The sequence below is a fragment of the Cryptomeria japonica genome, chromosome 1, assembly GCF_030272615.1.
Source record: "Cryptomeria japonica chromosome 1, Sugi_1.0, whole genome shotgun sequence".
In the NCBI taxonomy this organism is placed as follows: Eukaryota; Viridiplantae; Streptophyta; class Pinopsida; order Cupressales; family Cupressaceae; genus Cryptomeria; species Cryptomeria japonica.
In genome coordinates, this window is record NC_081405.1 from 423,591,832 (window position 1) to 423,603,889 (window position 12,058).

The window sequence follows — 12,058 nt, forward strand, 5'->3', positions numbered from 1 at the left end:
GTTCATTGGTGTTAGCCGCCAAGAGGAGGGCGGGTAAGGAATTTTTGAATTTGATTTATGCATTCCTCCAGTCTGCTAGCAAGCAATGTCTCGAACCTTGTCTAATTGGTCTTATTAGCTTGGTCAATCTAAATTAGCAGATGCTAAGATCCCTATGACCACCAGTGAATAAAGGTTCCTAAAGCTGCAACTTTTGATAGAGCATCCGCCTCTACATTTGCTTCTCTATAAATATGTTTTGCCTCAAAGTGTTCAAAACTGTTTAGGATTTCTAGAATTCTTTCCAATAAAGCTTGAAGCCTCCAATTGGGGGTTGTCTTCTTCCTTATAGCATTAATTGCTATCTCTGAATCTCCTTCCACTGAAACATTTTTGATACTGTGGTTGATGCAGTCTTGCAGGCCTAATAGTAGAGCGGTAAACTCTGCTATGTTATTAGTGTCTGGAGGGATTGGTTTTGCCATTTTCCCGATGATTGCTCCTAATTGGTCTCTGATGACATAGCCTATTCCAGAGGGGCCTGAATTACCTTTGGAGGCCCCATCAAAATTCAGTTTCACCCAGTCTGGCTTTGGGGGAGACCAAATTACATCTTTCCTTTTAATTGAATTATGGCGAGAGAGTGAGGGAACAATGATTCCTTGCCAGTTTTGACTAATTTTCCTATCCCATTAAGAGAAAACTTTAGACTAATTTGGAGCAAAGGTTGTTCTGCTATTGATTGAATCCACTATTGTCGATTCTATTGAATTTAGAATTGATTTCTGATTTCTAGCTTTGCCTTCAAATAGCCTACGCTTCCTTTCTTTCCATATTTCCCAAATTAAGCATGATGGAGCAATTTCCATAATTTGGCTCAGCAAGCTCTCCTAGTATGTAGAGGCCAACTCTGGAATAGAGGCTTGATTTCATTCGGCAAGACTATGATCAGTTCCAATTTTGCACAGAGCCATCTACAACATTTAGAGGCAAAGGGACAGGTCAAGAGGAGGTGATCCATTGACTCCGATTGGGCTTTGCAAAGTATACATCTAGAAGGTCCTTCATAGCCCATTCTTGTGAACCTATCTGCAGTTAGGATTTTTTTTTGGATTGCCAACCATGCAAACATGCCCGCTTTCGGAATGATTTTGGAGCTCCAAAACATCTTGAGGGGGATATTGTGGTTGTTGAGCTCTACTGGGCTAACCAAAATTCTGTAACCATCCTTTGAGTTATATTGTTCTGTTTTGGAAGGCTCCCAGATGAGAGAATCTTCCCCTCTTCTAGGGGTGATGTTTCTCGCCTGTAGGTGACCTAAAAGCTCTTCCAGGTCCTCCCTTGGAACCAACAGGCCCTCCATTGATTTCCACTTCCAGCATAGTGTGTTTGGTGTATCTACTATTTCCATGTAGTCTTTAACTCTGACTCCCCAATTCTGTTTGAACTAGTTTTCTGTTGCAGGGATATGAATTATATTTGCCAGGGGTGGATAACCACCCCAAGAGTCTTCCCAGAATAGGCTTGTTGAACCATCATGAATATCCCAAGACACTGAGTTTGAGATCAAGTTTCTACAAGAGATGATGAAATTCCATATTCTTGATCCTTTCGGAAATGACCCTGATCTGAGGATGTTGAGATTATTCTGATCTGAGAGATACTTTGTTGCTAGCATTCTGACCCAGGATGCATTTGGGTTTTGGATGAATTTCCATACTAGTTTGGCCCCCGAAGCTATATTTTGTAATCTAAAATCCTTGATGCCTAAGCCACCCATTGGTTTAGGCTTAATAATTTTGTCCCAGGCTATTAGTGCAATCTTATGCTTCTCTTCAATGTTTTGCCAAAAGAAATCCCTCATCTTCTTGATAATGTAGGTGTTGGCACTAGATGTTAGGGATAAAATAGATAAAAGATAAGTTGGTAAAGCCGAGATCACTACTTGAATCATGACTAATCTGCCCACCCAAGACAACCATTTGCCCTTCCAGGCATTTGCATTGCTTTCAACTTTAATTTTTAAAAGATCCCAGAGTTTGGAGTTCCTCAAACCCCTGTCTATTGGGATGCCCAAATAAGTACATGGAAGGCTTCCTTCTTTGCAATTTAAGATTCTAAGAATTCTGGTCTGAAGTGAAATTGATGTTGAGAAGAAGAAGACTTTAGTTTTTTCCTTGTTTCTTAATTGGCTTGAAGCCCTACCATACATCTCTAAGATCTAGTTTAGGTGTTTGGCTTCCTTTACATTTGCTGATCCCAATAAGAGATTATCATCTGCAAACTGCTGATGGGTTGCTACAAAGTCTTTAGTTATTTTGACTCCTTCTAGCTGTTGATTGGCATGACTAGCTTTTATGGCTCTTCCCAGAGCCTCCCCCATTATTATGTACAAGAAGGGAGAGAGGGGGTCCCCTTGCCTAATGCCCCTTGAGGAAGAGAAGAAACCCGTTGGCTTTCCATTGACTAGTATTGAAAACTTGGGCATTGAGATGCACTCAAATACCCAATTTATCCAGTGCTTATCAAAGCCAAAGGCTTGCAATGTTTTACAAAGGAAACGCCAATCTACACTATCATAAGCTTTTGTGATGTCTAGCTTTATTATCATACCTGGCCTATTTGTGCTTTGAAGGGTGTGGATTGCTTCTTGTGCTACAATCACTCCATCCAGAATTGATCGGCCCGGTACAAACCCTGTCTATTCTTCCGAAATGATGTTGTTCATGAGAGGCTTCAATCTGTTGGTCATGATTTTTGAGAGGATTTTGTAGACTATGTTGCATAGAGATATAGGCCTGTAGTCTCCTAGATTTTCTGCCTTCTCCTTCTTTGGGATGAGTGCTATAAAGGTATTATTAATCTCCTTGAGTATTTTCCCTAACCTTCTTAAGCACTCTAAGGCTTCTGAGAGTTCTTGCCCTAAAATGTGCCAGCATTTCTTATAGAAATCTGTAGGGAAGCCATCCGGCCCTGGTGCCTTACCAGAAGGAAGTTGGTTTAGAGCTTGAAGAACTTCTTCCATTTCTATTTTCCCATTTAAACTTTGATTATGTTCCTCAAATATAATCTTGGGGATCCCAGACGGCAACTTCTTTTGGTCCTGAAGATGGGATCCTTCAATGTTATTCAGGAGATTGGAGTAGTAGGAGATAATCTCCTCTTTTATAACCTCCGGGTCCTCTGAAGTTTGGTTGTTTCTGATTTGTAGTTTAGATATACAATTCTTGCTTCTTCTGATTTTTGTTACATTGTGAAAAAACTTAGTGTTTTTATCCCCCATCCTGAGCCAATTCTCCCTTGATTTTGCCTTCCAAAAGATTTCTTCCTTGGAAAGGATATCCTCGTAATCCAGTAGGAGGGATCTTTCCTTTTGAAAAGATTCTTGATCCATGCCCACCTTGATAATCCTGTCATTTAGGGCTTCTAATTGCTCTTCTATGTGTCTTTTTGTTGAGAAGATGTTTTTGAAGTGCTGGGAGTTCCATTGAAGCAGTTTCTGTTTGACTGATTTTAGTTTTGCAATGAAACAGAAGAGTTTTGAGCCCTCAAAGGACTCTTCCTTCCACCATTTTTATATCAATATCAGAAAATTTGGCTCTTTCATCCACATATTTTCGAATCTGAAGGGGGTCCTGGTTGATCCCTAGGTGCCTTTTAAAGTGAGCAGAATGGGATAGTGGTCCGAGCCTGAGCAAGAGAGAACGTTGTAGAGTGGGGTGAAGGGAAAGATAGAAAGATCCCCTTGCCAGAAGAATCTGTCTATTTTTTCTGCTATATTACTAAAGCCTTTCCTCCTATTAGTCCATGTGTAAGAGTCTCCTGAATCTATTTCCAAGAGGCCATTCCTCTCAATCCTACTATTAAAATCTTGCTGAGCACTCCCTAGGCGAGTGATACCCCCCCTCTTATCTGATGCATTCCTGATAGCGTTAAAGTCACCCCCAATGAAGACTTGTTCCTCAGATAAGGTGGTCAATACTCCATCCAAAGAAGACCATGTCTGTCTCTTTTTGGAAGGGGCCACTGGGCCGTATACATTGATTATGAAGAAAGAAGTGTTGGATTGCAGGTGAGCGATTTTAACAAGCATCCAGTCCTTATTAGATGCAATACCTTCAACTTTAATTTGAGAGGGCTTCCAAATTATCATTAGTCCTCCTGAGGAACCTTCTGATGCTACTGTAGTCTCCAAAGAAGATTGAAATGAGGAGCTTATCCCATTCCCAAAGGCAACCACAAGCTTCTCTTCCAGTTTAGTTTCTTGTAGTAGGATTCTGTCTGCACTGACCAAAAGAATCCGTCTTTTGATCACCCTCTGCTTGTTAGGGGCATTGAGACCCCTAACATTCCAAGATAGGATTTTCATTGTTGTTCAGGAAAGGGATTTCCCTTCCCTACTTTCCAAAGATCCAATAGTTTGGATTGATTTTCCGCCATTCCATCCAGGGATCTAACCTCTATGAAAGATTTTCTACCCTTCTTGGGAGGGGATGAGCCAAAATTCGGCTTTTCTAGGCCTTCCTAGTTCTGATGAATCCCTAGCTTTCTTTTCTCCTTGATCTGTGAGTAGAGCACTGCCAAGGGGGTGTCTAAAATTGCCTCCTGATCCTCTTCTCCTAACATGGCGTTCTGCAGAAGGTTCTGAGCATCCTGGTCCAAAGGCAGATCCAGGCCATTTGATTCAAAGGGCGGGGATGAAAGGGAGGGGAAGGGGATTTCCGAAGATAGGTTGAGAAGGGGCTTGTGATGAAGACAGACCGAGAAGGGGGAAATTTCTCCCTCTGAAAGGGAAAAGTCTGCATTGGCCTCGAAGTCTGCTTTAAGATCCTCTTCTATAATCTCCTCCTCAAGCAATACTTTCGCAGGGTGAATATTTTTGGATTTTGCGAATTTAGCTGTGCAAGAAGATCCCCTTAACTTATTGAACCTGAAGCTGCTTTTCTTTCTTGAGGCTTTAGGTGGAGGTTGGGAAAAGATTTTAAAAGCCCCTCTACTCAAAGCTAGTGTTTTTTTTTTTTTTTGCCCGAATAGACTCCTAACAGCCTTTTGGGAATGAGGTTTGGCAATCGGGGATAAGATGAGATGAGGGCCAAAGCCCGGGGAGGGGGGGGGAGCCAGAGGAACAGGGCTTTGGAGCGGGGAAACCTAACCTGCAAGTTTGGTTCTCAAACTTGGACCAGCGGGGGGGGGGGGGGGGGGAGAGGAGGACAAGGGGATCCGGAGCCACTAAAGAAACCAGGGGAGGAGAAGAGACAATACCTGGGGACTGGCGATAGCACTTTGAAAGGGCTTGGACTGGTATCTCAACTTCTGATTCCAGTGCAGTGTCTAGCTCCGAGGTTCTCTTTTGAGGAATTGGGCTCGCGAATTGGTCTGAGTGTTGAAGAGGGAGATTGATGACTCCAATAGACATTGCCAAAGAGCTATTATTTACTATTTGGTTTCTCAATATGCATTTGCCAGGAGCTACTTTACCCAATCTAGTCACTTTTTGCTTCCATCTTCCTAACTCCGAGATGATCTCGAGCTCGCTGTAGAAACCTTTGGACAAGTTGATCTCGACATAAACATTTGCCACATCCCCGCTTTGACCTTCAAAGAAGTCTGCTTCAATCCCTACCAGAAATCCAAGAGCATCCCCTATCTTAAGGAGTGATTCCGAGCACCAGTATTCAGAAGGAAGGCCTACTAGGGATAACCAGACAAGAGTTTTCTCGAATCTGTGCTGAGCCGGGTCGAACCCTAGTTTCCAATCCAGGAAATGGAATGTGGAGCCTTGGCAGAACAAGGGACTACCCTTTGTGATTGTTTGCTTTAGTGCCGCATCCACACATTCTATAAACAAGAAGTCATTCTGCATTTGTCTCATTGCTATGAGGTCTGGAAAGGATGGTTTCCACCACTCCACGATATCTTTGCTTGTCCCACCAGTGCCACACCATTTCGCAAAGAAAGCATTCTCCTTGAAGCAGACAAGCGAAGGGTTTAGAGATTTCGAGGGAAGCACAAAGAGTTTGCTACCCATTGATTTCCTTGACCATTTCTGGTCCTTGTTCACAAATCCCTGTTGGTTGGGCCCTGAGGGGAAAGGGTTTTGAAATTTCGAGGGGAGTGCAAAGAGATTGCTTCCCATTTTCCTGGCCATTTCCAATCCTTGCTCATAAATCCTCGATGGTTGGGCCTTGAGGGGAAAGCATTTCTTGAATCCTTGGCTCGCAGATCTCTGTTAGGCGGACCTGAAGTGCTCCAAACCTTATTAGGCCATCCTATTATTAAAGAAGGGAAGTTTTGTGGTCTTTGATGCCTAGGTTGCGTCTTGGAGTACAGAGATTGTTTAGGAGTAATAAAACTTTTCTTATGAGTTGCAATGGGAATGCGGTTTGATCCTGTCGCAACCATTTTTGCCCAGGAGTCCAAGTTTTAAAATTCCTCAGTGACATTTTGTCGAGGATACCTAGAACAACAGTTGTCTGGGCTCTGAGACAACTTTCGATTTTGATACCCCGACCTATGGCGCTGCGGGAGGGGAATAAGTCCATAAGAAGTCCGACCCTAGTTTCTGATCCAGCCTTGGTTTCTCAGAGAACCGTTTCCGCGAGAAGGCCAACCCTAGTTTCTCAGTGCTCCAGCCAATTCCATCACAGCACTTTTCAACCATCCTAGCACATATTTTAAGATCATGTCAAAAGTGCACTTAGTCAACTCAAGATAGAAGGATGGAGTGAGTTTGCCAATTTCTTTCTTTTTTTTTAATTTTTAGTTGGAAAAGAACAAGTTCACAACTCCTAGAGCACTCTCATTTGTAAATTTGTTTTGAGATGGAATGTAATGTCCCCACTTTGAAATAGAATTTAATAATAAATAATAATAATAAAATTTAAATTAAAAAAAATTAAAAATTAAAAATTAAATTAAAATATAAAATAATATAATTAAAATTTGATTAAATTTAATGAATGGTCAGAAGGCATGAAATGACAAGTTGTGACTCACCCATAATATGAGGTATAAAAGGGAGAAGAGAACTCGTTTGAAGGGGGCATTATTTGGGAATCAATAGTGTAGAGAGTGCAGACCTGATTGTGAAAGGTTCAAAGGGTAGCAATAATGAAGAGTTGCACTCTTTCAAAGGGTACTAATGGTGAAAGGTTGTGTTTCTTGCCAAAGGACATACATGATGAAGAGGTGTGACTTCTCCCTCACATTGAGAGATATAAAGGAAAGGAATCAAAAACATCCAATGACATCAGCATAGATCAGACTAGAACAACATTAAATTTCTTAGTGGTATGCATGGGGATGTGCTCAATATGTTTGCTTAATGTATGAAGCCTAATAAAGTTCTTATGCAGAATTTAATAGTAATAAATATAGACTGCAATATGTATGACAGTCATACTTAATTCCATATACATTCATCGTACATTGAAGCTAGTGAAATGAATTCCTAGCCCATTCCTTAATCACACACTATTCCCCCTTTAGAAGATAGGTTGGTTTTGTTAGGGAGGCGTAGTAATTCCTCACAAGGTAAGTGAATCCTAAGATGAGATATGGCCAAAGTCCTGAAGCCTGGAGGGAGCCTACTTGTAGTTTGGTTTCCAAGTGCCCTATGACAAGTAATCCCCCATCCACCTTAGGGTTGATGATTAGGATAGAAATAAGGAGTAGGGGCTTAAGAATAGTAACTGTCAAATGTATTACGAATCCTAATTGTTCCTTAATTTTAATAATCTGATTTAAGACGAATAATGCATGGTGATGTACATTAATCATTGGGAATTGGCAGCCTCCCAGCAGCGGACATTACATGGAATAACAGTTAGTTACAAGTAGCGAATGGCTAAATGCACATAAGTGCATGGAGAAGTGTCCACAAACAAGTGGATAAGACGAATGTATAGTCTATCTATGTGTGCAGATAGAGTAGGGTTTTTATATATATAGCCTCATCTGTAAATTTATTTTGAGATGGAATAACAGTTAGTTACAAGTAGCAAATGGCTAAATGCAGATAGGTGTATGGAAGTGTTGACAAACAAGTGGATAAGACGAATGTATAATCTATCTATGTGTGCATTACAATAGTATATCGTTTATCTGGTCCGGCTGCTCGATTTAATGTAGAAAACATTAATTTACATTTATTACCCAGTTAAAAAATGTCAAATAGCAAAATTATATTGTCCATGGTTGCAATCTTACAATAATCATGTTAAACTTTGAAGCATTAATAGCAGCTCTATGGGAACACAATACTACCAATCCACAGGTAATCTTTCCAAACGACATGATTCATCAAATAAATACTTGACACATTAATATTATTGCCAAACAAGTTATATAAAGTATTCCCTGGATGAAATGAGCAACAGTGCATAGCAATAAGATGATAATATGATTGAATTCATTTCACATATAGCAGAGCAATCACATTCTGTTTTATCCTTTTTATCTATAAAAACTGGAATCGGAGCCCTGTTAGAGAGCATCGCTTACTAAACACAACACTTTTTTAAAATTAAGATACATGTCATACATATATCACATCCCAGGGAAGCTTATCTGTTTGTTCAAAACTCACTCAATCCCATTTAAGGTCAAATTAGAACATAACCAATTATCATTTTACTTAACCAGTCCTCTTTGTTAACGAGTTTGGCAACAAAACATGCAGTCTTGAAGGCCTTAGATTCTTAGAAAAATATGAACTCGTGCTCATATGTATATATAAAGATCATAATTCCTATTCAATTACCCATAATCACAAAGGTTCTATAATGTCTATGATGAATGCTTTATCAATATTTATCATATGGATATTTGAAATTTCCTTTTTTTTTTCAGCCATCCCCTTCCGTCCCCTAACAAATGGAAATGGCCAAAAAGTACCCCCATACTGAAAACACATTCCGCCATTCCCTACCGTCCTGGAAACTCGAGGGAGCATAGAGTTAGACAATTAGCCAAAAAGCCAAAACAGATTATGTTAGATTCATCTAGATTTTAATCTAAATTTTGGCCATTTTTGGTGTTTACCTGCAGGCCCTTAAAAATAGGTGTATAAACTGCTTGAACATCATCAAGAGCAATAAAAATATCCCCTTAACATATCCTTAGTGTTATCAACACGTTTTTAGGTACACAGGATTTTCCATCAAAGTGAAACATTCTAGAAAGCAACGTTTTAGAGCATGCCCCCAAAAAACTAGCATCATCATTTCCAGGAACAGGAAAAGTTTTCCTGAACTAGAGTACTTCGGAAATAAGGAGCCTTTTCTCTTGATTGTATAATATGCAAAAGACAAAATTCAGAAAAATCATATCTCCACGGCAGTAGTTAATTTCGCTGCACAGAAATAGTCTTATTTGCAGCAACAAGAATAGCTTTCTTGGACTACAGGCTTTGTCAATAGATATGTGTAAGGTTAATTTGGAAGATTGTCTTTGTAACAGACATTATTTTGACTGCAGCAAAGATAGTCTTGAGCAAGGAATCTAACAATCTAGACACCTTCAAATCTACGAAAAAATGCTTTTGCTTCAGATCTAGATTATTTCTCAACGTGCACACCAGAATTCCCGCGGTAAGCCCAAAGCAAGATATCAAATCTCGTCCTGGTTTTCTATGAAATCTTTAACAGTCTGCAGCCATCGAAGATATTCAACCTTACGCTTGTTCAACATTAAATCATACAAAATACTTGCTAGATTGCTATTTATTCCTCGTTCTTCCAAGTACCCTCTGAATGCAATCTGGAGATCTCCACTCATTTCTCTGGAAAGCAATATATCAATGTTAAGAATCTTGAGTAGTAAATTTTTGTTAAGCGTCTACACTAAGAATTAGTTATCTTATATAGGAATTTCATTGATGGACTGAATTATGACTAGAAAATTGTTAAGAGTTCTTGGCATTTTGTAATAACACATAGAAGTATTATATTCTGATAAATGACAACCATGGAATTTCCTATTAAAAGTTAAAATTTGGGCAAACACATATTTTTAAGTAAATTTCAGACCAATGAAAATAATGGAATTTCCTATTGACACTTAATATATGGAATGATAAAGACAACTTATTAAAGGGAGTATTCCATGGGAAAAAATCCTCGTCTCAGTGATGTCGTAGGCATCCCAGGGACTTTTGGATTTGGAGAGTACATTCTCTTTTTTAAAGCTTAACATTAAACTCCAGTTTTGGTATATCAAAATTTTAAAAACTAATTCTTTTAGGATAAGAATGTTAAAAACTATAAAATAGGATTGTCATTAAAGATTCAGCACATAATAGTTACTTTTAAAATTTCTGCTGCTTTCAACTTATTCTTGTTGTTTGAATAGCTATCCCCTGCCATCCCCAGAGCCATGTTTCTACATTCCCCCATCAGATTTACACAGAAAATTATAATAGATCACCATTTTTTTTGTTTTTGTACTATTACTTATTGCCAGATCTAAATTAGGAGAAGTACCAGAAATATAAACAGGAAAAATTGGCTCATAAGGCTTTTCTTAGACCGGATTAGTATCCCTTTTTCAACAATGCAGAAGTAAAACCATTATACTTTTAGAATTTGCAACGCTAGGCCCTATGGTCACTGATCTTGAGATTTAGCTTATTTACGTTCAACGGGGATTTCCAGGCCTCTGGCAATTCAAGCATTCAATAAGTATGGGTTGTGATAAAGTTCTAGCGTAAAACTTCACCAAATCATATTTAAAACGTATTGGAGTAATTTTTTTTAAAACTACACTAAAAAGTCGAATCCATGAAAAAAAAATACAGAAAAAAAAGGCCAACTCTAGAGACGAGTTTATACTTACCTAAAATCTGGAGATTGATGAATTTGTGGTTCAGAAGATTCCTCTTCTGCCACTGATACAGAATCAGTGACTATCTCGTTCGGATATACAGTACATCCTATTACCATAACTGGAGCTCCCTCGCCTTTAGATATTGTGACAGCCAAAGTAATTGTACATGAGGTATAATCCTCCCCAGCTTGTTCCGGGTAATATTCAGCTGGGACTTTACCCAAATCAATCATTGTAACTTCCAATTTTATGTCTTCTTTGCCATATTTCCGTTGCAATACCATCCATTGCTCTCCCGGCTTGTCATTGACACTGAAGGGAATATCCTCACGATGAACCTGAACCTGAATATGCATTCATGTCAAGAAAATAACCTCTAAAATATCTAAATAAAATAGAGGAAAGACCAAGGGATTATTACAATCAAACATAAACCCTAAACCCAAAACAATCATGATTTTAAAGAACTGGCGAAAAGATGGCTCGCGCAAGCAAGGAACTTAACTAAAACCAAAAAAGAGGAAGACAAATAAATACCATACCTGGTCGGGCGGATCGTTGTCAAATTCAAATTTGATCTCGGCCTGTAAAAGGCGCGAGAGGTGAGCGTCGGTTGGAAGAACTTTGGAGGCAAATGCTAAAGATGATCCCATCCTCATTATCATGATGCCCTCCTTTTTCTGATGAAAATCTACTTTGACATTAGAAGATAGGAGATTCAATCTCCTCAGACTTGCAATTAAGGGTCTTCTTGTTCTGCCGAGAAGCTGAGTTAAAACCATGGCTTGCTTCTTTCAGTTTCAGAGTCGGACAGAATTTCTGCCCTGCATTTGTTCTGGACTTGGAAACCCTAGTTTATCTAACTTAGATTCAATTAAATTAAGTAAAACCTCAAAGTTTTACCTGTGCGTGTTTATAATTCGTTGTACAGCGGGTTTAACTAAAAATTCATGATATAATTTATTATTTTACGATTGAAAATGGAAAACAGTCCTAACTGAAAGGGTGAATAAAATACTTTTTAAGTAGACCCGCAATTGCAAATGTTGTGCACAACGTTAATTTTATGACATACTAGCGCAGCACTTTGCACCAAAAGAGGTGCAATAGTTATGCCCAAAATTTTGAAATTTCAAATTTGAGTGAATATAAATTTATTTTGAATTGTTAATTATATGAAATGTTCGTACAATATAAGAAATTTTTCATAATGTATGAAGATGGTTAATTTATAAAATTGATTACATTAAATATA

The 12,058-nt window shown here is 38.9% G+C and overlaps 1 protein-coding gene across 1 annotated transcript; it reads right to left on the bottom strand.

Annotated features, from left to right (window-relative positions):
- Positions 1-9,069: 9,069 nt before the first annotated feature.
- LOC131065220 (uncharacterized protein At2g39795, mitochondrial) lies at positions 9,070-11,793 on the bottom strand. Its single transcript, XM_057999671.2, has 3 exons — positions 11,346-11,793; positions 10,813-11,147; positions 9,070-9,760 (listed from the first exon to the last, which is right to left on the bottom strand). The coding sequence occupies exons 1-3, from the start codon at positions 11,583-11,585 to the stop codon at positions 9,589-9,591; spliced, it is 747 nt and encodes a 248-aa protein (XP_057855654.2). The 5' UTR covers positions 11,586-11,793; the 3' UTR covers positions 9,070-9,588.
- Positions 11,794-12,058: the final 265 nt, after the last annotated feature.

Excerpts from the sequence above, each read along its gene's own strand:
- LOC131065220 (XM_057999671.2), bottom strand. The coding sequence starts at position 11,585 with ATGGTTTTAACTCAGCTTCTCGGCAGAACAAGAAGACCCTTAATTGCA. Across the intron at positions 11,148-11,345 it reads ACAACGATCCGCCCGACCAG|GTTCAGGTTCATCGTGAGGA; the intron begins GTATGGTATTTA and ends ATGCATATTCAG. Across the intron at positions 9,761-10,812 it reads CATCAATCTCCAGATTTTAG|AGAAATGAGTGGAGATCTCC; the intron begins GTAAGTATAAAC and ends ATTGCTTTCCAG.